The sequence below is a fragment of the Corythoichthys intestinalis genome, chromosome 1 (genome assembly GCF_030265065.1).
Source record: "Corythoichthys intestinalis isolate RoL2023-P3 chromosome 1, ASM3026506v1, whole genome shotgun sequence".
Lineage (NCBI taxonomy): Eukaryota > Metazoa > Chordata > Actinopteri > Syngnathiformes > Syngnathidae > Corythoichthys > Corythoichthys intestinalis.
The window spans coordinates 32,476,515-32,502,733 of NC_080395.1; the positions used below are offsets into that span (position 1 = coordinate 32,476,515).

Consider the following 26,219-nt stretch of genomic DNA (forward strand, 5'->3'; position numbering starts at 1 on the left):
ATACAAAGCTATGTAATCATATATTTATTAATTAAAACTCATCTGTGGGTAAAAGAAACCTATTTAACATTATTGAACATAGTCCCTTGTGGAATTTCAATTTGGGATGAGGCGGGGAGGGAAGCAAGACAGACTTATCGTGATAAGTAAGGCAACATTCAGTACAGATAACATTCTTTTTTTCATAGAAAATGGAAAAAGTAAGGTATAAATGTATACACTTGTAACAACTTTCCCCATATAAATTAGGACAAACAAAGAACACTGAAATAAGTATTTCCCTCAACATTGACAATTAGACAAGTAACAAAATTTCCGAGTCGTCTTCCTTTCTGGCAAGAACAAAACGTCCAAGACATTGGGAGAAAAATTGTGCACTCCTGGTTTTAAGTCATCGCTGCCACAGAGCCTTTCTTATCATGGAAAAAGCTCTTGAGCATCATGACTTGCCCCACGCCGATGACAAACAGCAGGATGGTTTCACCGATGGACCATAGATTGACGCGGTCGTGGAGGTGTTCCGCTCTGAGGCGGTCATGTGCTTCCCTGAGTTTGTACCACCTCTGCGACTCCGCAACCACCTTCAGGATCTCATGAATGGACACGCATGTCGATTCCAACTGTGAGGAAAAACAATCTTCTACGTCCATTCGGTTTTGACATAAATGACTAGCTTCTTCATGACTGCTGATTTGCCTAATCATGGTCTAACCTTTGTCTCACATTATGTGTGTGTTTATACAGAACAGCAATACCATTAAATGGCAAAAACAGGGGCATTCCCCGATAGTAACTACATACCATATTGGCCCGAATATAAGACGGCCCTGATTATAAGACGACCCCCCTCTTTTTCAAGATTAAAGTTTGAAAAAACATTTTGAACACCAAATTAATTTTTATACAGAAAATAATTACAGTACATCTGAAAAATGATTATAAAAATATATTTGAGAGAAAGAGCATGTCATTTTGCCTCATTCAAATCTTAATATCTGAACATTTAAATATGTTAACTAAAGTGCAATCACATTCATAAATGAATGGCTTCTGGTTTTTGAAATGCAAATAAACCAATCTATTGTAATAAAACAACAAAATTGCAATAACTGCATTAACCATCAAAGTGAAGTTAACTGTAACTGTAGTCTTGAAACAAATTTGAATAAGGAAAAACATTGCAATAAAATAATGCAAACTGGTTAAACTTGAGAGTAGCTGAGATCTGTCATGACAGAACATCACTTCAATGATATCTGGCGCCATCTAGCGTCCTGAATGGGTATAATGTCTAAACCGCAAATATAAGACGACCCCCACTTTTCTTATTTCAATGCAAAAAACACCGTCTTATATTCAGGCCAATACGGTACTTACCGTAATTTCCCGAATATAACGCGCACTTTTCCCCCCCAAAATCAACTTGTAAACTCATGGTGCGCATTATAAACGGGTACATGGATGGAGACAGAAATATATATGTATTACATATATATATAAACCGACTTTTTTTCATTGACACGGCCACGTTGTGTTGAAGAAACGTATGCGGCGACCCGTTGCCGACCATTACGGTACGTGACGTCACCGTTTTGTTTCGGTAATACTTCACTCTAATCGGCCGAATGATTTCGTCTGTGTTAAATTCTGCTTTTTTCACTCTTCATAAAGCACAGAATTTAGTTTCTTAAACTCATTTGAGTCGACGTTTATTGCAGCTCCGCAATTCGGACTATAACAAATGTAAGGACACACACTTCCTATGTCCGTCAACTATATCGGTCCCTCGGGAAACTCAAACCCAAATAACAATAGTTCCTTTTGTTACTGTCGAGTTGACAGCTATGAGCTCTCACGGATTTCCGACTTACGTTCTCACTTTCATTTTACCGTATCAATCCATGGAAGAAACATTTATTCATCATGAGGAAACGAGCAAGTTATACAGCAGCCTTTAAAAGAAAAGTCACATCTGTTTTGTTTTCTCCTAGATTCTGGTAAGTTGGAGAAGTTGTCAAATCATATTATTACCGTAAATATTGTCAGTTTACGGTAATGTTTTGAACTACCAATGTGCTATGCTTGTGCTGTGTTTCACCAGTCAGTAAAATGACATCTCTGTATCTGTACACAAGCTCTGTTTTCTTCTAAAATTAGGGTGCGCGTTATAAACGGGTACAATAATTTCCCCTAGATTTTACAAGTAAATTTGGGGCGCGCATTATACACGGGTGCGCCTCATATTCGGGAAATTACGGTAACTCTCTAGCTCAATGCAATGTTACACCACTAATAAACAGTCTTACCTGGGTCAGCGCTGTGGCTCTGTACATACCAGGCATAAGAGGCTCCTCGGCACCGTGCCGGAAATTCAAATAGACGGATTTATGAGAAAAGGTGGAGAATTCGTTACTGAAGCAAATCCTGTAGGCCCCACTCATGGCAGTGGTGAGGGAGAAAGTGTCGTACTGCTTCTTATTTTGGCTGTACAGCGTGTTACTGAGCGGGTCTGTCACAAAACAGTCCACGTCATAGTTTCCTCCTGATATTACCTTTTCAAAGAAAGAAAAAAGAAGCCATTTTTGTGGTTAATACATGCCAAGATGGTGCACAGAAGCATTTGTCTGCAATATAACTAACAATGTTTTGACTAACAGCGCAATTAACTAGCTAACTGGTTTTATTTTGTATTTATAATGATAGCGCTACAGTTTTTCCATTGACGTATTCGCTGTAATAATATCGTTAGTATTATGTTTGTGGCGTAATGTCCTAACTTTTGTGTTAGTCTATGTTAGCGGTGTCAAACTCATCTTTGTCACGAGCCACATTGTAGCTACGGTTTTGTTCAAACGACCATTATGACAGCCAACTAGCCATGTGGTGATGATATTCTGACGGTACGATAACCTTTAGCCAAAATATCACTGTTTCACAGTATTGCAATTACATTCCATTGAACAGGATTTTTATTTTTCAAAACAAATGAGCAAATTGGAACATATGCATATTGTTAACTTAAAAAAATAATATCTGAAATATTCTAAATAAAATTTTAAAAAGTCCTTTAAGTGAGCCTAACCCCACAGACATAGATCAACATTATAACCATCAGAACAAAAACAATTGTATTCTATAAAAAGCACGTATTACTCTTAACACCTTTAAATTATACACACACTCTTTCTCAACACAGACAGTTGCCAGCGAGAAAAAAACAACAACACGTTTTATCACGGCTAGACACACTAAACATGCTGGAGTTAACTCTTGTATCTGGTGGGAAATGATCATAACAGTGTTTACTAACCTTTAATTTTGTATAAATGCGAAATCATATTGGAGGTATTGCCTACTCGGCAGCCACCTTCCGCAAACATGTTTTACATGTCGGTTGGCTCTCCTCTAAGACGGCCTGTCGGTTGGCTCTCCTCTAAGTCGCGGCCGTCTAACTTTTCTGTAGCCGAAGTATTCCTATACCAAGGATTTCGTTTTCTTCGATGGAGTAAAAAATGTACTGGAGTTAAGCCTTCTCTAGCCAAAGTGTAGCACAGCTGACTCACTGACACAGAACAACAACCGGTGGGGGAGGGTTGAGCCTTGCAGCTGCAAGCGAGCGATTTCTCCATGCATTTTTGCGACATAAAAAATAGCTAATACCTTAGGGACCGTATGATGGAAAATTTTTTCGATTTTAAAACTTTGACGTTTTCGTACCACGGTATGCCTTGAAACCGGTAATCGGCACATCTCTACAGCCAACCTTTGCCAGAAAACACACAAAAGACTGAAAAAGCAGTTTCTGCTCTTGCAACCCTCTATAAAATAAACTGCTGTATTTTAAGCCAAAAGAACTGCTGTGTTTAAAAGAACAATATGTCTGTATGCTGCCATAGCAAATTCATGGCGCATTAAGCTCCCAAACAATTTTTAATGTGTCCCTTTTACCCTGGAAACCCCCGTTTACAGACATCAGGCAACCGTTTTTGTTTCAACCCAGCCATAAAAAGAAGTATATTTATTATTCAAAATGTCTTTCATTTTTAGCTTAGAATCATTAATCGATGTCCAATGTTTCGTTTGAAAAAAAAAAAAAAAAAAAAAAATTAAAAATTATTCACTCGCTTATTTTAAACTTTTAAACAAATTACATCACAATGGAAAAAAAATGGTGTCTGTAAAAAAGTCACGGATATCTACCAAATAACTATCGCTTAATTGTATTTTTTTTTTTTTTTGGTTACTGTCGCATTTTCCCCGATATTTTAGATGACAAATAATCGATCCAAACAAAGAAAAATTGAGAAAAAAAATTGTTTAAAGTGTAAATATATTTTTTTAAAAATCTCAAGCACTCCTTGATGTCTGCGATTTCTGCATCGCGACCCTTGTTATATTACCATGTTTCATTCATGAAATCCCCCCCCCAAAATGTGGCTCCGTCCATTCCCAGCTGTGCCTTGACACTCGGTGATACAATCTACATGGAGTTTTTTGATCGAAAATATAATATGTAGTTAAAATCATGGCGTCTTTAATTCTGCTCTCGCGTGTTCTCATCTCCAGATACGATGTTGCCGTTTAAAAAAAAAAAAAAAAAAAAAAAAAAAAATTCAAAAAGCCCTCCTGTTCAAAATTTTTCTTCCCCCAGAAAATTGAGATTTTAAGCTTTCCAATGATGTATCACACATGCATACAGGACAATTTTGAAATTTGGCCAAATAGGGGGTCTCAGAGCGGTACTTCAAGTGACCTCAGTGTTATCCGCCATATATAAATATTTCATTCATTGGCTGCCATTGATGGTGTTCACACACAATCCATTCAGGCTGAGTTCATGTATTCATTATAAATGTTGTAAAAAGGAAAAGTAAATAGAACAGTAGATATTCCGATTTCTGTAAATTTTATATAAAAGTCATAAAAAACATTATAAAATTCGATGTCGATGCATATTTTTTCGTAGGCCTAAATGACATGGCGGGTCGGATCTGGCCCCCGGGCCGTGAGTTTGACACCAGTGGTTTAGGTTAATGGCACAGAAATACTGTACAAATATTTACTGTATTAATGGTTAATTAATGGCACAGCAATACAATATGAATTCACGCATCAAAGGGTCTGTTTTGCATTTGTTTGTTTTCTTTTTAGGCCCGACTACACTTTTATGAAATTAATAGTTGCTACTACTGCTTTAGTATAATTTAGGACTAAAAAACACAAGAAAGCACAGTGCATTAACATCGTACTCGTTTTTATTTGCCGCTTTTAAGTGATTTTCATACAACTGCTTACTGTTTTGTGTGTGTGAGTTTTTTTTTTTTTTTTTTTTTTTTTTGCTTTGTTGTGACTTGCATACAAATACTTTACGTCACTCCAACGTAAACCGAGGACCCATGCGCTGATCACGGAAGGCGCACATAGCTCAACAGCTGTCCCACATAAATATGTAAAACACGAAGTAAATTGTTTTAATATAATTGAAAATACACTGATTACCCCCCCCTAAAATATAGAAAAACGGTAACTAAAACGAATCATGACTGTCTTGTAAATATATTTCCATTGAAGGACTTACTTGGTAATCGATGTAAAACTCGACATCCTTCTCCAACTCCTCGTAGAAACATAGTTTTTCGTTATCGGGGAGCTCAAACGTGAACTCTGTGGCGAACACCACGATAAAGTGCAGCAACAGGTAGAAGAACGAAAGTGGCAGCAGCATTGTCACATAAATGCATTCACAAACTGCAAAATTTTGAGTGAGTTCAATGAACACTTGCAGCGGTTAACTATGACGTGGCAAAGCGGCGAGTTTCTTCCGGTGTATGATTTATTATGTTTAATTTAAAAAAATATATATATATATAATAAAATACATTTTAATAGCTCCTTTTGAATTATTCTACAGTGTATGAAATTATTTTAAAATAATATTCTAAATTTACGCTACTACGAAACAGGAAATGGAAATATGAAGAGAACAAAATAAAAGCACGTGTGAACCCTTTCCCGAGTTAATCTTTTTTAATACCTATTAGTTCGCTCTTAATGCATAAATAAAAACAAATTCCCATAAAATTAAAAGTATAATTATTAAGCTGCTCGAAACACAGACCTTTCAAACAAAACAAACAAAAATATCAAAGTGTTATCGTCACTTCCGTTTTGTGAAACGCTTCATAAAGTATCACGTGACTCACGTCAAGTTTCTAACCTCAGGCAGTAAAGCTGCGCTGCGCTCCTTGTCTGATGCTTACCCAATGAGTGAGTGTCGGCAAGGATTGCGTTTAAAATACTGTTTTATTATTATTTCATTATTATTAATTTTAAAATAAAAACATTGAAATGCATCCCTACGTCGAGACAGCGAGGGGGTTTGCCGAGAAGCACGCTGTCGGCATCACCGTTGCCGTGGTAGCAGGTAAAACTATTTTAATATATTGATAGTTTTGTGTGTGTATTTTACTCGTCCCCTTGGTAACCGTCAACACGTCCGAGAGAAGCCAAACAGACTTAAACAGTGTCTCGTTTAGATGTGAGTAGAAAAATCATAAAGACCAGAACCATATTTTATACTATACAACATGCATTGCTTGTACTGCTCATTCTGACATCACAGCATCGAGCAGCATAAAAAGACACAACAAGTTGTCTGCATGTTTATTTTTTAGCATAAGGACCAAATGGTGATTACTGAAACCATTACAACACTGCTTATAGCGGTACAGCCAATTTGCAAAAAGACAAAGTGGTGAGCTAAAAGGGTTTTTATAAAGAGGGTGTCATGAATGATCAATGGATATGATGTTGTGTCTGTGCTTGACATCATTGACACATCACTGCTTTATTTCCCTTTAACAAGTGTAACCTTTATGGCATACTATAAACTCTTTGGCTGCCAGTGGCATAGCACCAAATTCTTGGGCATTTACATTCCCAAATGTCAGTGGAACACTAATAAAATAAATAAAAATGGGCGGCCAAAGCATAAATTGGACAGTTACTGTTGGTGAACTAAGCTAACTAAACTTTTGCGCTTCCTAGCATGTGCCCTACAATGTCAATATGGTGGAGGGCTAAATTTAGAGTACATTTTCACATGGTAGCAATTTACAGTACTTGAAATAAAAAACATATATAAACAAAGCCTGGTAGTAGAGAAGATTACCACGCTTTTGGAAAAAATACAGTAGAACAAATAAAAATGTATTAAGTTCCTGGAAGTTTGAAATTATGAATTTTGTGTCATTAAAAAAACCATTTGTTCATAATGCTGTACTTAAAACATGGAATCCTACAGAAAAAGCACAGTCTTAAAATAATACATAATATAATATATATATATATATATATATATATATATATATATATATATATATATATATATATATATATATATATATATATATATATATATATATGTATACAGTGCCTTGCAAAAGTATTCGGCCCCCTTGAACCTTGCAACCTTTCGCCACATTTCAGGCTTCAAACATAAAGATATAAAATTTTAATTTTTTTGTCAAGAATCAACAACAAGTGGGACACAATCGTGAAGTGGAACAAAATTTATTGGATAATTTAAACTTTTTTAACAAATAAAAAACTGAAAAGTGGGGCTTGCAATATTATTCGGCCCCCTTGCGTTAATACTTTGTAGCGCCACCTTTTGCTCCAATTACAGCTGCAAGTCGCTTGGGGTATGTTTCTATCAGTTTTGCACATCGAGAGACTGACATTCGTGCCCATTCTTCCTTGCAAAACCGCTCGAGCTCAGTGAGGTTGGATGGAGAGTGTTTGTGAACAGCAGTCTTCAGCTCTTTCCACAGATTCTCGATTGGATTCAGGTCTGGACTTTGACTTGGCCATTCTAACACCTGGATACGTTTATTTTTTAACCATTCCATTGTAGATTTGGCTTTATGTTTTGGATCATTGTCCTTTTGGAAGATAAATCTCCGTCCCAGTCTCAGGTCTTGTGCAGATACCAACAGGTTTTCTTCCAGAATGTTCCTGTATTTGGCTGCATCCATCTTCCCGTCAATTTTAACCATCTTCCCTGTCCCTGCTGAAGAAAAGCAGGCCCAAACCATGATGCTGCCACCACCATGTTTGACAGTGGAGATGGTGTGTTCAGGGTGATGAGCTGTGTTGCTTTTATGCCAAACATATCGTTTTGCATTGTGGCCAAAAAGTTCAATTTTGGTTTCATCTGACCAGAGCACCTTCTTCCACATGTTTGGTGTGTCTCCCATGTGGCTTGTGGCAAACTTTAAACGAGACTTTTTATGGATATCTCTGAGAAATGGCTTTCTTCTTGCCACTCTTCCATAAAGGCCAGATTTGTGCAGTGTACGACTGATTGTTGTCCTATTTACAGACTCTCCCACCTCAGCTGTAGATGTCTGCAGTTCATCCAGAGTGATCATGGGCCTCTTGGCTGCATCTCTGATCAGTTTTCTCTTGTTTGAGAAGAAAGTTTGGAAGGACGGCCGGGTCTTGGAAGATTTGCAGTGGTCTGATGCTCCTTCCATTTCAATATGATGGCTTGCACAGTGCTCCTAGAGATGTTTAAAGCTTGGGAAATCTTTTTGTATCCAAATCCGGCTTTAAACTTCTCCACAACAGTATCTCGGACCTACATGGTGTGTTCCTTGGTTTTCATAATGCTCTCTGCACTTTAAACAGAACCCTGAGACTATCACAGAGCAGGTGCATTTATACGGAGACTTGATTACACGCATTTGGATTCTGTTTATCATCATCGGTCATTTAGGACAACATTGGCTCATTCAGAGATCCTCACTGAACTTCTGGAGTGAGTTTGCTGCACTGAAAGTAAAGGGGCCGAATATTATTGCACGCCCCACTTTTCAGTTTTTTATTTGTTAAAAAAGTTTAAATTATCCAATAAATGTTGTTCCACTTCACGGTTGTGTCCCACTTGTTGTTGATTCTTGACAAAAAAATTAAATTTCATATCTTTATGTTTGAAGCCTGAAATGTGGCGAAAGGTTGCAAGATTCAAGGGGGCCGAATACTTTTGCAAGGCACTGTGTATATATATATATATATATATATATATATATATATATATATATATATATATATATATATATATCATAGAACAAACAAAAATGCAATAAATACAGTGCAGTGGCATAGAGCTCAAACAGGTTTGTTCACATATCAACCATAAAATGCCACCATTGCACTTTCAACCGTATCATCAGAGGTGACTTAAATGCGGTCAAAAGTCATATGCAGGTTTGTGTTCGTCAACGATGACGATAATAAAAATATTTCGTCAACGAACAATTTTTTTCATGACAATGACGTCATGATGTTGCGCTGAAAACGTGTCTCGGGGGACTGAAACATAACGTGATTGATGACGTCTGACGACAGGAGAACGAGATGAAAATTCGCCATAGGTTCCGTCATAAATTCACAATGTTAGATATTTTCGTACTGTATGTGTAGTTAGAACACATTTAGCAGTGTTTGGTCGTGACACTCATATGACGTGCTGCGTACCGGTTGTTGAGTAAGCCTATGCCCATTCCAAGCTCATTTTATGAAACATAAGTGACAGGTGCTGCTTGGTAAGTTTTGCTTTCTTATCTTGGCTAGCTATGTTGCTTTAGCCTTTAAAGGGCTGTGCTGAGTGATCATCACACACTAAACTGACTTTTTGAGTAAGCATAGCGTTCGCGTTAGCATTAGCATTTAGTGCAGTGACTTGGTGTCTTCTTAAACTTCTGGAAAATATTTTACATACAGTTCGTGACGTCCAGGTGAGTTTAATTAATTGCAAATAATGGTGTTTTCCTGCTGAGTGTGTATTATCATCATGAAAATGGTTACGTCCTTATACATTTTATTTATTTACTTATTCATGCTCTAAAACTTTTATGTTAAGTTCTTAAACTTTCTTTGAGAAAACCTTGAGCCTGGCAGGCACGAAAGATAAAACTAGCCTGGTTAATTGTAGGTCCCTTTTTATTAGAAATAACCATAAAAAGTAACAATAAATAAAAAGCTGTTTTGGGGGGGGACTCTCCCTCCTTCAGCCTTGGATAGTAAACCCCCCCCTCACACACGCACTAAAACTGCCTTATTGACAGCTCTAAATGTCCAATCCATTTAGACTGGGAGGGTTGGCAGTGATCATTCGCTGCCATCTTCTCCCAGTCAAAATGGATTGTAAGTCTATTGCCGTGAATGAGTGTTTTTAACAAAATCATGTGGGCCTTGACATCTTGTTTTCCCTTTACAGGCGCAAGCTTGCTGGCCTTGCGTCGGTGGATGGCGGGGGGAGTATGTCGCAGCAAGGTCAGGCTGGATGGGAAAACAGTGCTGATCACGGGCGCCAACACCGGCATCGGAAAAGAGACGGCCCTGGACCTGGCGCGACGAGGTAAGCGTTTATCTGTATGTTCTAATCTTGAATTTATTTATCCTGACTTCACTCATCTTTGTCAAAGGGGCCAGAGTAATCCTCGCCTGCAGGGACTTGACGAAAGCCCACATAGCGGCTGTACAAATTCGCAAGCAGAGCCGTAACGACAACGTGGTGGTGAAAAAGTTGGATTTGGCCTGCCTGCAATCGGTCAGAGACTTGGCCAGAGATATTATAAATAATGAGGAGCACTTGGACATCCTTATTAACAATGCAGGTATTTTCGAAAGTCTCAAAGTAAAGTGTCAAACTTGAGGCATGGGGCCAGATCTGTTCGTTACATCTCTTTATATGGCACATTAAGTTAATCGTGTGGATTGACTTCATGTTCCTCGCAGAAATGAAATTTAATATTTCTGCAGTCTTCAATGAGAGCTTGAGGAGGACATCAATCTAATTTTTTTTTTCTTTGATTATTGTTAAATGAAAAAAGAGCATTTGCTTTTTTCTAGGGGTGTCAAACGATTAAAATTTTTAATCGAGTTAATTACAGCTTAAAAATTAATTAATCGTAATTAATCGCAATTAATCGCAATTCAAACCATCTAGAAAATGTGCCATATTTTTCTGTAAATTATTGTTGGAATGGAAAGATAAGACCGAGATGGATATATACATTCAACATACGGTACATAAGTACTGTATTTCTTTATTATAACAATAAATCGACAAGATGGCATTACCATTATTATCATTCTGTTAAAGCGATCCATGGATAGAAAGACTTGTAGGTCTTAAAAGATAAATAAAAATAATAAATAAAATACATAAATATATAAATAAAATATATAAATATTTATAAAAATTTATAGAAAATAAATAAAAGATAATAACTAGTACAAGTCATAGAAATTTTATATTAAAACCCCTCTTCATGTTTTCGTTTTAATAAAATTTGTAAAATTTTCAATCAAAAAATAAACTAGTAGCCCGCCATTGTTGATGTCAATAATTACTTACACAATGCTCATGGATGCTGAAGCCTATAAAATCAGTCGCACCCAAGCGCCAGCAGAGGGCGGCAAAACTCCGAAAAACACAACAAGTACACCTTTCACTTTGCTGTCCTTTTAATATGTTTGAGCGGGGCATTTGTGCGTTAATTGCGTCAAATATTTTAACGGGATTAATTTTGAAAATTAATTACCACTCGTTAATGCGTTAATTTTGACAGCCCTACTTTTTTTCCTTTTATTTTTTGAATAAACAATAAAAATAAACAGCAAAAAAATAGAATATAAATACATATATAAATATAAAAATGTACTTTAAAAAGTATTAAAAATTAAGAGATTGTTTACTGTTGTTTTTATATAATACTATGTTTTTACAAGAACAAAGTATTTTAAAACTGAATATTTGCATAGTTAGGGTTTTACCCAAGGGAATTAGAGAATTGTGGGGAAATGTTTTTTTTTTTTTTTTTTTTTTTAAATACAGACTAAGTAAAAATAAGAGATTGACTGTCTTTGTTATTCTTTTTATTATTTATTATTTATTTTTTTATTAATATTAATTTGTTTCCTTTGTTATTTTTTTTATTAAAATATGTCAAAAAAAAAAGATTTAATCAATTTTCAGGTCAAGGATATCTTAAAGCAACCTTTGGTAACTTTTCAACCTTTATAAAATATTTTCAAAACATTTTGGATAATATGGCGACTGAAAACTAGTTGAATGACACCTCTCGGTGGTGTCTGTATCACTTTCACCGGCACTAATTAATTTTGAGGAGGGTGGCTGGAACACTGCCACACAAAAAAACTAAAAATGTGCTGACTGCTTTACGGCATAGGTCACTTTCCCCTTCCCCTGTTCAATATAAAGACGGAAGTCAATGCGAACACTTTCGTGCGAATTCTGCAAAGATGACAGAGTATTAAGAAACAAAAAGTTTTGTCTGAGGAGGAAAAAAATGGAGGCTACCAGGATATAAAGAATAAACATTGGCTCGGCTTTCACTTGCTGGCGTGACACCGCCCCACTGCTGACGAGTTCAGTTGCTAACCGTCAAATGCTACTGTTCATCCTTCACACAGTCGTTGGAAACAGAAATGTTGTTTAATCCTGCAGGCAACCTGGAGATTGATTGATGATTTTACGACACCCGTACGGGTGTGCACAGGTCGTCATGGGAAACGCAGTCTTCTTTAAGGCAAAAACACTACCGCTTTTGTCCACCGGCGTCGCTAAAATCGACCAAAACTGAAAAGCTACCAAGTGTTTCTTTAAATGATTAATCCACTATCAAAACAGTTGCCAATTCATTTGATAATCCATTAATTGTCCATGAATCGTGGAGGCCCTATTTTTCAGACATAATGGCCCGCCGATGTGATGTTATTTCCCAGGTATCATGATGTGCCCCAAATGGAAGACGGACGAAGGTTACGAAATGCAATTTGGCGTCAACCACCTGGGACACTTCCTGCTCACTAATCTTCTCATTGAGCTGCTGAAAAAGTCAGCACCGAGTCGAATCGTAATTGTCTCCAGTTTGGCGCATGAGAAGGGTAAGATATAATTTATTGAGATTTAAACTAACTCTTAAACAATTAAATAGTTATTTACAGTAGTTCAGAAGGGCCGGTAGTTTCTTTGTTGGAAATGTGCTGCAAGAGTGGCTTCTTTCAGGTCAAATCCACTTCAATGACATCAATCTGGAGGAAGACTACAAACCTGATGTGAGCTACCGCCAAAGCAAGCTAGCCAATATACTCTTCTGCAGGGAGCTTGCCATCAGACTCAAAGGTGCACTGCAATAAATAATACTTTGATCACCTGTCTTCAGTGATGTTTTATTTGGCTTTAACAAAGATATTGTCATCTCATTAGGTACCGGTGTGAACACATACTGCCTCCACCCCGGCGTAGTCCGTACTGAGCTGGCCCGCCACCTGTTCCCGACGTCTTTGTGGAAGAATCCCCTCCTGCTGCCTTTCCTGTTGATGATTAAAAATCCCCAAGAAGGAGCACAGACCTCCATTTTCTGTGCTGTGGATGAGAGTCTGGCCAATTCCAGTGGCCTTTACTACAGGTAAGTGATGGCTAACTTTTGAAGTACCGTATTTTGCTGACTTATAAATCACACCTTCATATTATGGCTGGGCTTGTGATTTATACAATATCAAAATATTGCATTTTACATGAATACATGAGAGGGCAGTCTTGTTTTAGTGTTAAGAAACAGTAAGCACAACGGGAGAAGACACAATACAGCTGCTACTAAAAAAAGGATTCTTCGGTGAGCTGAGTGTAGAGTGACTATACGTCGTGATGTATGCTGGACAGTCCTTCATTTAAATGCTATGTTGGACTCCTGTGCAGCAATGAGTAAGAAACTTACTTGTCCTCCCTTTTTGAGTTGCACCTCAATGCAACACACTCCATTATGTTCACCAGTGCTCGCTGCATTCACAGCAGCTGTTGGTCAGTAATGTTAAACACTTATAAAGGTGCTATCTTTAAGGTGGCCATTTTCACAACACCAAAAAGGAATGCACTTTGGCTAGATTCATACCGCAGGTCTTAATGCACAAATCCGATTTTTTTCGCGTTTTTCCGACTGGCGTTAAGCATTAACTTGACGGTCTGAACGGGAAAAGTCGTTTAAAAGTGGACCATTTCAAATCCGATTTAGGTCACTTTTGTATGTGGTTAAAATCCGATGTGGGCCACATTTTTCCAGAATGTGGCTGCGGTCTGAACTGTCAAGTCCCCCAAATCGGAATTTATGCAGCAATTACGTCAGCAAAGAGCGCGAGTGACAGGGTGCTCCGGTAGCGGTGCAGCTTTGCATTAGCGTTAGCGCCTAGTTTGTACGAGGCTTTTGGGGAAAGGGCAGACTTGAAAACATTCATAAAAAAATAAAATGGGTTGACGATAAGCCTGGAAAAGCTTGGTTTTCTCTCTGCTCCAAATGAGCAATATTTCAAGATTGCTTACACGGTGGGGAGTCATGGCAAACTGTCCGTATATGTGTATGTGTGTTGTGTGTGCGTCATTTGTAGTCATTTGTTTTGATGCTCCTGCGCATGCGGGTCAGTTTGCTCAGCACATCTCGTACTGCAAATTAGTGCGCAGAACATTTCTGGCATACCATTTTAAATTTGCATGAAAATTAAATACATGGAAAAATACAAATCACAGTTCTTTATAAAACATAACATTTAGGGGAAAAAACATCATGTAACAGGTGCATACTGTATTAAAAAAGACAAAATGTTTGAAACATAGCCCTGATCTGGTTCAAATTTTATTTTGCACAGTTTACAATATTGACAAGGCAGAGTGGTTAGCATGTCCGTCTTGCAGTTCTGAGATTGTTGGTTCAATTCCGGCTCCAGTATCCCTGTTTGGAGCTTGCATGTTCTCCCCGTGCCTGCGTGAGTTCTCTCCGGGTACTCCGGTTTCCTCCCACACTCCAAAGTGTCCATAGGTGTGAGTGTGTGTGTGTGAATGGGTTTTTGACTCCGTGTGCTGGCTGGCGACCAGTTCAGGATGCACCCTGCTTCCTGCCCTTTGTTTGCTGGGAGAGGCTCCAGCACCCCCGCAACACTTATAAGCATAAGCAGTTCAGAAGATGAATGAATGAATGATCTATATTGACTGCACTGATGACTTCTGCTGAGTCTAGCGTGGGCAGCATTAAATTGCTAACATGCTAACAACAACAAATGAATTAAACTAATCAATTTACTCATTCTAACAACTTTTTTACAATGAAAAATGACTCATTTATGGTAGTTGAGTTGACAGCATATCAGATGTTGAGGTAAAGCAGCGTTCTTTAACACTGCTTATCTTAGATTCTTTTTATGCTTATCTTAGATTCTTTTTATGCAGTGAGCGCCTGTGAACACACTGGCATGTGTTAAGTTTAGGTGCAACTTGAAAGGAGAGGACAAATAAGTGCCCTAGTCCGTCAGACAAGCATTTAAAGGAATGCATGAATGCCAAATTGTGCAACGAAATTGATGTGCTCGTTACAGTGCAAATAGTAAAAGTGCAAAGTAGTAATCTGGAAATCTTGAAATATTTACAAAAAAAAGGAAGATTTAATATATTTTGAAATTATGTACAGAGAGGGATATATATAAATACCGTGTTATACTTGTCGAGTCTATTAGGTTGAATCGCCCTTTTGTAGCTAAAGTTATACCATTGACTGTACAGGTAGTCCCCGGGTTACGACATACTTGACTTACGCGATTTCGACTTTACGACGCCGTCTCATCTGCCTTTCGGTCTCCAGTCTTTTGTTGTTTATTTTAGTTGCGCAAAAGTACCTAGTTGTACCTCACAGTATATTATTTTTCATTAAATGTGAAGTTGTTCTGCTTGACAGAGAGCAAACAGTAATTGTGAAAATTTGTAAAGCTGTAAGCCTGTAACACACATATGAACACGTCTGTTCAAAACGACACACATTTTAACAAAATGATTGGTGTTCAAAAATCCATCTAGTCTGATCAATCTGTAAACGTAGTAAATTAAATTGGCATAATTTGCCGCACAAAAATCAGCTAATTCAACAGCTACGAATGCTAACGTATTTACAATTCTCATAGCAAATCGCTCACACGTATCTCCACAAACTGTAGCTCTAAACTTAATTTCACATGCATACACAAACATACAGTGCTGCTCGAAAGTTTGTGAACCCCACAGCGATGGTCAGATTTTTTGTAAAAAAAACTAAAATAACCTTATTAAATGTTAAGTTATACCCAAATCCACAATACTGACATTCCAAATAATGGACTGAAACAAAAGAAATAGTTATATTGTCATTCTTTATTTAACAAAAGTGGTTGATTTAAGAAAAACTCAGATATCATGTGTGCAAAAGTATGTGAACCCCTTCAGTTAATAGGATATTGCGCCTCCTTTTGCAGAGATTACCTCAACCAAACGGTTTCTGTAGTGACTAATCAGCCTCTCACATCTACTTTGGGGGATTTTTGCCCATTCTTCCTTGCAGAACGCAGTCAGTTGAGAGAGGTTTGATGGGCGTCTGGCATGAACTGCTCGCTTCAGGTCCCGCCACAGCATTTCAATGGGATTTAGGTCAGGACTTTGACTGGGCCAGTCCAGAACACGAATCTTCTTCTTTTTCAGCCATTGCTTGGTTGTATTGCTGGAATGCTTTGGATCATTATCATGTTGCATGATCCACCTTCTGCCAAGCTTTAACTTCAAAACAGATGGCGTCAGGTTATGTTCTAGGATTTGACAATATTCCTCAGAATTCATGATTCCCTGGACTATGTGGAGTTGTCCAGGTCCTGAGGATGAAAAGCAAGCCCAGATCTTGACATTCCCACCTCCATGCTTCACTGTTGGGAGAAGGTTCTTTTGGTGGTATGCAGTGTTGACTTTTCGCCAGACATGGCGGTTTTGGTTGTGACCAAACAGTTCAATTTTGCACCTACATCAGTTGATGAAAACTCTTTTTAATTTAGTCTCGACAACACAACTGTTAAAAAAAAAAAAAAAAAACTACTGAATTGATTGATTAGGAAATCAGGTTGAAATAATAGAAAATTCCAAAATGTTGAGGGGGTTCACAAACTTTTGAGCAGCACTGTATATTAGCCAAAGAAACTTAGAGCCTTATGTGGGCCAAATCAGAGCGCAGCTATTCTTTATCCAAGTGAGAGTTCTGAGTGCTCCTGTATGGAAGCACTATTGAACGACAGTCCAGCTAAACCCAACGCTGCCCCCAGAGGGCAGTGCATCCCCCACCATTAACTCGTTCACTCCCAGCCATTTTCACCGGAGCAAGGCCCTTTGCTCCCGGCCGTTTTACTGGATTTTGACAGATTTTGCAAGGCCCACAGAAAATTCTGTTCTATTGCTATATAAACATGGAATCCACCAAAAGAAAGACTAGACTCTCTTCTTTCAGCAGAAAAAAAGTAAGTTAATATCTTTTTCCATTCTTTAGAAATCAGCATTAGAAAATAGTTTAGTTTGAGCAATTTTCCAATTTCTGATGAAAAAAATGGAGAAAATGAGCTTTTTGTAAACGCATACATTTCAAACATAACTTTTACTTTAACACAGCTATTTTTTGCTCTAGTTACATCCCAAACTATGGAGATAGAATAGTGCCAAAAGAAGTGAGGTTGTAAAATGAAAATTCTTCCTGTAAAATGACCATTTTTAACTAAAAAACACTTGTATTACCGACTTTTTCCTTTTGTAATAAACATGAAAAAAACACAATGTAAAAAATACATTATACAAGTGTTTTTTTTCCAATTACAAGTGATTTTTTTTGTTCTACGGGTGTTTTTTCTTAGCTACAGGTTAAAAAGTTTTGTCTCACCCTTGTCGCGTTTTATGAGACAAAAAAAATACTCGTAACCTAGTTTTAAAATAAAAACATACCTGTAAAATGACTCATCTTAACTAAAAAACACTTGTATTTTAACTAAAAAAACACTTGTATTTCCAAATTTTTTCGTTGTGAAATAAACATGAAAAAACAATATTATAAAATTTCTTCAAGTGTTTTTTTCCTCATTTACAAGTGATTTTTTTTGTTCTACGGGTGTTTTTTCTTAGCTACAGGTTAAAAAGTTTTGTCTCACCCTTGTCGCGTTTTATGAGACAAAAAAAATACTTGTAACCTAGTTTTAAAATAAAAACATACCTGTAAAATGACTCATCTTAACTAAAAAACACTTGTATTTTAACTAAAAAAACACTTGTATTTCCAAATTTTTCGTTGTGAAATAAACATGAAAAAACAATATTAAAAAATTTCTTCAAGTGTTTTTTTCCCCCATTTACAAGTGATTTTTTTATTTTTCTACAGGTGTTTTTTTCTTTGCTACAGGTGAAAAAGTTTCGTCTCACCCCTTGTGGCGTTTTCTGAGACAAAAGTCACTTGTAACCAAAGATGAAAAAATCTACTTGTACATCGAAATAATATGTTGTAAAACACAAAAATATCATTCCAAGTCGTGGTCAAAAGAAGACGTTAGTTAAGAAAGAACACAATCTAGTGAATAGTTCTTCGGGTGTTTTATCTTTAATAATCTACAAGTGTTTTCTGAGCATGTACAACTAAATTTCGGCCCAAGCATGTGATGTGAGGCAAAATTCAGACCAATCGGAACGGCGATTGTTCAGGAGGAGGGCGGGACACACCATTGCCGACCTGCTCCTTCTTGCTTTATTCATCACGGCAGAGTACGACAGAAATGGCAGAGCAGCTCTGCCATTTCGGCCATTACGGCAGAGTACGACAGAAATGGCAGAGCAGCTCTGCCATTTCTGTCGTACTCTGCCGTGATGAATAAAGCAAGAAGGAGCAGGTCGGCAATGGTGTGTCCCGCCCTCCTCCTGAACAATCGCCGTTCCGATTGGTCTGAATTTTGCCTCACATCACATGCTTGGGCCGAAATTTATTTAGTTGTACATGCTCAGAAAACACTTGTAGATTATTAAAGATAAAACACCCGAAGAACTATTCACTAGATTGTGTTCTTTCTTAACTAACGTCTTCTTTTGACCACGACTTGGAATGATATTTTTGTGTTTTACAACATATTATTTCGATGTACAAGTAGATTTTTTCATCTTTGGTTACAAGTGACTTTTGTCTCAGAAAACGCCACAAGGGGTGAGACGAAACTTTTTCACCTGTAGCAAAGAAAAAAACACCTGTAGAAAAATAAAAAAATCACTTGTAAATGGGGGAAAAAAACACTTGAAGAAATTTTTTAATATTGTTTTTTCATGTTTATTTCACAACGAAAAATTTGGAAATACAAGTGTTTTTTTAGTTAAAATACAAGTGTTTTTTAGTTAAGATGAGTCATTTTACAGGTATGTTTTTATTTTAAAACTAGGTTACAAGTATTTTTTTTGTCTCATAAAACGCGACAAGGGTGAGACAAAACTTTTTAACCTGTAGCTAAGAAAAAACACCCGTAGAACAAAAAAAATCACTTGTAAATGAGGAAAAAAAACACTTGAAGAAATTTTATAATATTGTTTTTTCATGTTTATTTCACAACGAAAAAATTTGGAAATACAAGTGTTTTTTTAGTTAAAATACAAGTGTTTTTTAGTTAAGATGAGTCATTTTACAGGTATGTTTTTATTTTAAAACTAGGTTACGAGTATTTTTTTTGTCTCATAAAACGCGACAAGGGTGAGACAAAACTTTTTAACCTGTAGCTAAGAAAAAACACCCGTAGAACAAAAAAAATCACTTGTAATTGGAAAAAAAACACTTGTATAATGTATTTTTTACATTGTGTTTTTTTCATGTTTATTACAAAAGGAAAAAGTCGGTAATACAAGTGTTTTTTAGTTAAAAATGGTCATTTTACAGGAAGAATTTTCATTTTACAACCTCACTTCTTTTGGCACTATTCTATCTCCATACAAACATCTGAATAATGTTTTCCTTTTATAAAATAACTAGGGCTGTCAAAATTATCGCGTTAATTATTTTTTTAATCACGTCAAAATATTTGACTCATTTACCGCACATGCCCTGCTCAAACAGATTAAAATGACAGCACAGTGTCATTTCCACTTGTTACTTGTGGTTTTCGGTGTTTTGTCGCCCTCTGCTGGCGCTAGGGTGTGACTGATTTTATGGGTTTCAGCACCATGTGCATTGTGTAATTATTGACATCAACAATGGCGAGCTACTAGTTTATTTTTTGATTGAAAATTTTACAAACTTTATTCAAACGAAAACATTAAGAGGGGTTTTGGTTTTAATCTAAAATTTCTATAACTTGCACTAACATTTATCTTTTAAGAACTACAAGTCTTTCTATCCATGGATCGCTTTAACAGAATCCTAATAATGTTAATGCCATCTTGTTGATTTATTGATATAATAAACAAATACAGTACTTATGTACAGTATATTGAATGTATATATCCGTCTTCTGTCTTATCTTTCCATTCCAACAATAATTTACAGAAAAATATGACATATTTTATAGATGGTTTGAATTGCGATTAATTACGATTAATTAATTTTTAAGCTGTGATTAACTCGATTAAAATTTTTAGGGTTAGGGTAGTTTGACAGCCCTAAAAATAACAGATAAATAGAGCTTTTGATCGCAAAGTAACAATTTATTTACACATAACTGAGAGATGACGCCGTGGTGGCCGCGACAGCGGGTTAAACTTTTCCCTGATCGCCGCCTGTCTCGTAAAGATTTTTTTGTAGTCTTTCTTTTGTGGTGAGCACTGCCTCGTTCGCCTGGGGAACTTGTGTTCCTGGGGGGGAACTGGTTTGGTCATGCACATTTCTGTGCGGGACTCTGAAGGGTGCGGGGAACGTGAGCAGCGAGCACGGCGGCGTGGGCTCCTCGGCGAGCAGCAAGGACTCGACGCTGTACTGGTTGAAGCGGGTTGGGAGTCTTACCAAATGCGCTACTGCCCTCCAGTGGCCAGTTTTATTGCTTTAAAATGGGTTTTGAGCTTTGTGCATTGTATCTTAGATACATGGGAACCTTTCGATGCCTATTGTCAAAAAAAAATGCAAAAGACGTATAAATACGTTTTTGGAACACTGAAGCAATTAAAAATAGAACGTATTTTGACCGGTATACGTTTTTGGGAGCAAATGAGTTAAACAAAATACAATACTTTTGGACTTATTGGATAGTTATTTTGAATTTTTAAATGGTTAACTCCTACTTACACGGAAATTCTGGTTACGTCGACAGCATAGGAACGGAACCCGTTCGTAACCCAGGGACTACCTGTATTTAGCTACTTAGCGTAGAAAAATGGTGGATGACATATATTTTCTTACAGAAACTTAAATGACCGGTGGAAGTTTAATAATTTCTTCTTTGTTTTTGAAGCATTTTTGTCTTTGATTCCAGAGCAAGTTTAGCCTAAAACATCGAAATGAATTTCCAATTAAATATTTTTTCTCTTATATTCACAACAGTGACTGTGCACTGAAAACTCCTGCCCCAGCAGCCATGGACGATAACACAGCCAAGCGATTGTGGGCCCTCAGCTCGTCCATGGTCGGCCTGATCTGAAGTAAGCCACCTGACGTGCCTCCATTGACGACGCACCGACCAAGTACTTGCGTTCTTATCATGTGTTGCCTTGTTTTTAAATTTCACGTCAAATGAGACCCATCAACTTTGCACGATAAACACACTACGGAATTATTAGGACCACACTGAGAGGAAAATAAATTTAAAAATGATTGTTGAAAGGAAAGTTTTATGAAAACTTGCATTTGCATGATTCTTTCAAGGACAGTAGTCACTACAGTGGACTACTATTCAAAAGTTGGCACACTTGAAACCTTTAACCCTTTATAGAGCAAGGACTATTTGTGGTAATTTAAAAAATATTAATTATTAGCAATTACTATTTTTTGTAATTATAAAAAAATCTATAAACAAATAAAATGTTTATGAAAAGTAAATTAATAAAATAAAATGAATGGAACATAGAAATTCACACTGATTACAGCAACAAGTAACAATTTTATAGTTATTATTTTTTTAAAGTATTTTACTCATTGCATGGCAATGATGGTGATAGACATCCATTTTCGACAATTTTAGAAGAATAAAGTTGTTATTAATGAATTATCACGTTACGAGGAAATATTAAAGGTAAAATTTCTTTTCTGAAAAAAATTATAAACAGTTTGATTCTTGTTTTAGAATATCCGTCACATTTCTTTCCCTTGAGGAATCCATTATTTTTCTTCTTTAAGTGTGGTTCTAATAGTCCATCATAGTACAAAATATGCACTGCTTATTTATACTCTATTACACTCTAAGCCCCCCTCTTCAAATGCCAGCTTTTTGTGATATAATCACAGCAACTGATGGTTCTTGTTGTTCAACTCTATCAGTCAGGCATAGAAGAATTTGAGGTATTACATGTAAAAATACCACAGAACAAAGTGAAGTCTTACAAAATCTAGTTGAGTTAATAACAACAAAACAAGCATTTGATTAGGGGTGTCTAAATATTTTTATATAGATCCGCTGTATTTCCTATTTAAAGCCGTCATATAGTAGGTACTTGGACATCAGCATGAGCAAACACACTTATTTTTTGGGCTCATCTACTAGCTGCCATTTTTGAAAAATGTCACGTTTCATTGCCGAATATACATAGCACAATGCCTTATAACTTAGCGGTTGTTTGCAGAAATAAGAAAAGTTTTGGTTCCAAAAGTTTCGCTCATAAGTTTATTTTTTTAATGGAACAAATTTTGCTAGATTTATATAACTTCAAAGACCTATAGTTGACTTTTTTTTCTGGAACCAATTACAATCATAATGGTCTCATTTTAAAGGATTTTTCAAGCTCTGATAGATAATTTCCAAATTTTTGTCCACGTACCTACATATACTGCTGCTATTTTTTTTCTTTGTCCATTTCTTTACTTGTTTTCAACATATGTATTTGCAAAGCTGTCGATCTTGTTTGCACTGCCTGTAAGTACACAATTGTAACATGATCAAACAAAGGTCAATAGACTTGGGGAGGAGGCAATATGCTATTAAGAAGATGAGCAAAAACAACAAAACAGAACAGCTCTATAGATACAAGAGCAAATTTATTTATGTCCACTTGGATAAAGTGTATATCTGTTTAAAATGAAGATAACAATTGGACTTGTTTGTGCAATGTATTTTAATGCCACTGTGCTGCATTTGTAAGCCATGGTCCTAAGTCAATGTTAAAACACAACTGGTCTGTGTTGTAGTACGATTTATTCAAATAACTGTGTTGTAATACTATTTATTCAAATAAACCTTGATCATTTTAGTGTGCAAACACTAGACGTAATTCCCAACACTAACATCAACATTGACCACTTGGACTAAAGTGACAAAAGATTCCTGGCTGGTCCACAGATAATTGGAGCAAGACATTTTGCTTTAACGCTAAAGGCCTCTCTGTGTATGAATTAACTGCTGCAAAATATGAAATAACATTTGTCATTTTTCAACAAAATCTTTTACTGTGAGAATGTTATCACTCATGAATAGGGAACATCAACCATGACTACTTTTTAAAAGCACATTTCCAAACTTATAGCACACTATTCATCAATTTTCTGTAGGATTTGTCCTTATTCAGTGCAGGGTTTGAACTTTGACTTTCCTATTTGGCAAACTGGATCAGCAGAACTTTAGATTTCTAGTCAACCAAATTCACTTGAATTTTCAACTTATGATTAAAAATGGAACTGTAAGTTCACTTCAAGATAGTTTTTTTTTTTTTTTTTTTTTTTTAAATTATCACCGGTTAAAACTCAACGTTGGTTTAAGTTGTTTGAACTTGAAGGCGTCGTGAGTGAAGTTTACGACTTGCCATTTCAAGTTTAGATGACTCAGAATTTTAGGTCACTTGATCATGCATGTTAATTCAATTTATTCGATCAAGTTCATAATCTTAACTTGAAATTAAAATAGTTATAACTTAAGAATTTGTGTTACTCAAAACCTTCAGTTAGTATGATTTAATAGGATTTTTTTGTTTATTTGAAATAAGATGTGTGATATTTAGGGCTGCAGCTATCGAATATTTTAGTAATCGAGTAATCGACTGAAAATATCGATTAATTGGATAAATTATTATTATTATTATTATTATTATTTTTTAGGTAAAGAGCAATTATAAATATACTTGAGAAATAAAAGACATTTAATCCAATATTGAACCATTTTCAGTCAATCAATGTCTTTATTTTCGATGTACATTGTTGAAAACAGCCAACAATTGCATCTAAGATGTGACTAGAAAAAAAATCATTGCTTTCACTCAAAAAACTTCTAGATCTTATTAAAAAAAAAAAAACATATTTCTTACCTAAAAATGTAATTACGCTTGATAACACACATCACTTGAAAGCTAGGTGTTTTTCCCACGTGTTTCAATTTAACTTCCATTTGTGTCAAGCTATTTTTAAGTTCTACTTAAGTTTTAAGTTAGTCTAAACTGTAAGTACTGATAGGATTTTGAGTTTTTGCAGTGTTCAAAATAAATGTATGATACCTGCTGTATTGGAGCACATTAGGGACCAGTGCCACCTGGTGTTTTATTCAGCAATGACTACTGAGCTAAGACTGACAGTTAGCTTCATTATGTTTTAATTTTACACCCTCATCACTGTACAGCGCTGTGTTTTTACAGATTAAATAAAGCCTGTATGTAAGACATGTTAGCCACGCATCGATAGTTGTCATAATCAATAAAAAACTAGCCCTCCGAAGGGCTAACGTTACATGAGCGAGTGACAGTAACGTCATATTTATCAGCGATGAGAAGTCTACTGCTTAAAGATGGCGGCTGTTTACTAACGCTGCCCAGACACGACCGAGTCTGTCATTTCACAACTAGTCCTAAATGCGTGCGATATCTATGAGACGCATCGGACACTACCTGCTACTAGCATCATGCAGGCGTTGTTTTTAGCAACGTCGGTGAAGGTTTTTTTTTGTTTATTTTTGTTTTATTGCTTCTTCCTCTACGCACGTGACGTCAGCGCGTTGTCCCGTATTAAAAGTAGTCCGGGCAAAACGTGATGCTTAGAGCTGGCTAAATTAAACGAATCCTCGAGGTGAATAAAATTACTCGGATCAGTTTTTAAACTCGAGTTACTCGAGTTGCTCAAGTATTCGTTTCAGCTCTAGTGATATTGTACAACATTAAACTTTTAAAACTGTTTTAAAAAATCAAGTCACTTTGTGCATTTAGAAAAATTCATCCAATTATTGAAAATATCAAGCGTGATATCTTTGGACATTCAATCTTCTTTAATTATTTCCTTATCATTCAGCAGTTAAACATTTTTCCACACCATGGTTACAGAGTAAGCCCAATGAAAAAAATGCAGGGGGACACAAATAGCCCTAAGACCAGACTTTGTACACCCAACATCTAAATAGTGTGTAACAAAGGTATTATTGTAAAATGCCCTTCCTATATGATAACAAAAATAAGAGCGCTCATTAAATAATGCGCGTTCAAGCTCATGTCAATCACGCATGTTTTGAAATTAGAAATCTGTTAACATGCTTGCTCTTGCATGCCAGGCAAAGTATGAGATGCACGCTCATTAAAAAAAAGCACAGCTATGCTAAGACTGTGCTTTCGACTGGGAAGGAAAAAAACTAAACACGCAAGCCGGCGATTTACGGCTCACGTTAACGTGACTCACCTAATTCTTGCACTCCACTTTACCGCTTGCATCACCAGCCCCCAGTGCTCAGTTAAAGTCACATTAAGAGGTCACAGCGGTCGTGTTTTATCATGTCAGCGTGCTCCAGAATGATGTGTTGTAGTCTAAAGAAGCACATTTAAGTTAAAAAAAAAAAAAAAGCATGGTCCGCACATGGAGTTGCTTGGGTCTTGCCCACATTTTTTAGACGAATATGAGCAAAGCACCAGGTGTGTGCCCTGAGCTGCCTGAAGCAAATTCTTTTGCTTCAGTTAATATTCCCCCTGCAACTCATTTTATAGCAAAAAAAAAATGCAAGCAATTTCAAGGACCGGGCACAGTTGGAGAATACAAGCATCTCAGTTAATGCATAAAATGAAAATTTTAAGAACTAAACAGTCATGGCTTTTTGCCAGGTAAATAGGAAAAAACATTTTTACAGCATTTAGCACTTAACATGCCATTTTAGGGCAACAACCCTCAGTTTGGAAAACCTTGTTCTGGACAGCGCATCCAAACAAATTTGTACGACAAAAGCAACTTCTAGTGCAA

General features: G+C 36.5%; 2 protein-coding genes across 4 annotated transcripts; one reads left to right on the forward strand and one right to left on the reverse strand.

Annotated features, from left to right (window-relative positions):
• On the reverse strand, positions 1-5,809 carry tmed3 (transmembrane p24 trafficking protein 3). Its single transcript, XM_057847430.1, has 3 exons — positions 5,579-5,809; positions 2,307-2,552; positions 1-620 (listed from the first exon to the last, which is right to left on the reverse strand). The coding sequence occupies exons 1-3, from the start codon at positions 5,723-5,725 to the stop codon at positions 387-389; spliced, it is 627 nt and encodes a 208-aa protein (XP_057703413.1). The 5' UTR covers positions 5,726-5,809; the 3' UTR covers positions 1-386.
• si:ch211-107o10.3 (uncharacterized protein LOC407663 homolog) lies at positions 1,563-24,696 on the forward strand. 3 transcript variants are annotated; one of them, XM_057847410.1, is made up of 7 exons: positions 1,563-1,997; positions 10,283-10,423; positions 10,491-10,682; positions 12,817-12,978; positions 13,100-13,216; positions 13,301-13,502; positions 21,411-24,696. In XM_057847410.1, exons 2-7 carry the CDS (start codon positions 10,312-10,314, stop codon positions 21,505-21,507), a joined length of 882 nt encoding a protein of 293 aa, XP_057703393.1. In that variant the 5' UTR covers positions 1,563-1,997; positions 10,283-10,311; the 3' UTR covers positions 21,508-24,696. The 3 variants fall into 3 exon arrangements, with proteins under 3 accessions (XP_057703393.1, XP_057703386.1, XP_057703402.1); XM_057847403.1 differs by lacking the exon at positions 1,563-1,997 and adding an exon at positions 6,191-6,424; XM_057847419.1 differs by lacking the exon at positions 1,563-1,997 and adding an exon at positions 6,519-6,538.
• The last annotated feature ends 1,523 nt before the right edge of the window (positions 24,697-26,219 follow it).

Bases quoted from the DNA above. Each gene is read 5' to 3' on its own strand.
- tmed3 (XM_057847430.1), bottom strand. From the start codon at position 5,725: ATGCTGCTGCCACTTTCGTTCTTCTACCTGTTGCTGCACTTTATCGTG. The intron at 2,553-5,578 runs GTAAGTCCTTCA...TTCTTTGAAAAG, and splicing joins AGTTTTACATCGATTACCAA to GTAATATCAGGAGGAAACTA. The intron at 621-2,306 runs GTAAGACTGTTT...TTTTCCTCACAG, and splicing joins GAGCCACAGCGCTGACCCAG to TTGGAATCGACATGCGTGTC.
- si:ch211-107o10.3 (XM_057847403.1), top strand. From the start codon at position 6,349: ATGCATCCCTACGTCGAGACAGCGAGGGGGTTTGCCGAGAAGCACGCT. The intron at 12,979-13,099 runs GTAAGATATAAT...GGCTTCTTTCAG, and splicing joins CAGTTTGGCGCATGAGAAGG to GTCAAATCCACTTCAATGAC. The intron at 13,503-21,410 runs GTAAGTGATGGC...TATTCACAACAG, and splicing joins TCCAGTGGCCTTTACTACAG to TGACTGTGCACTGAAAACTC.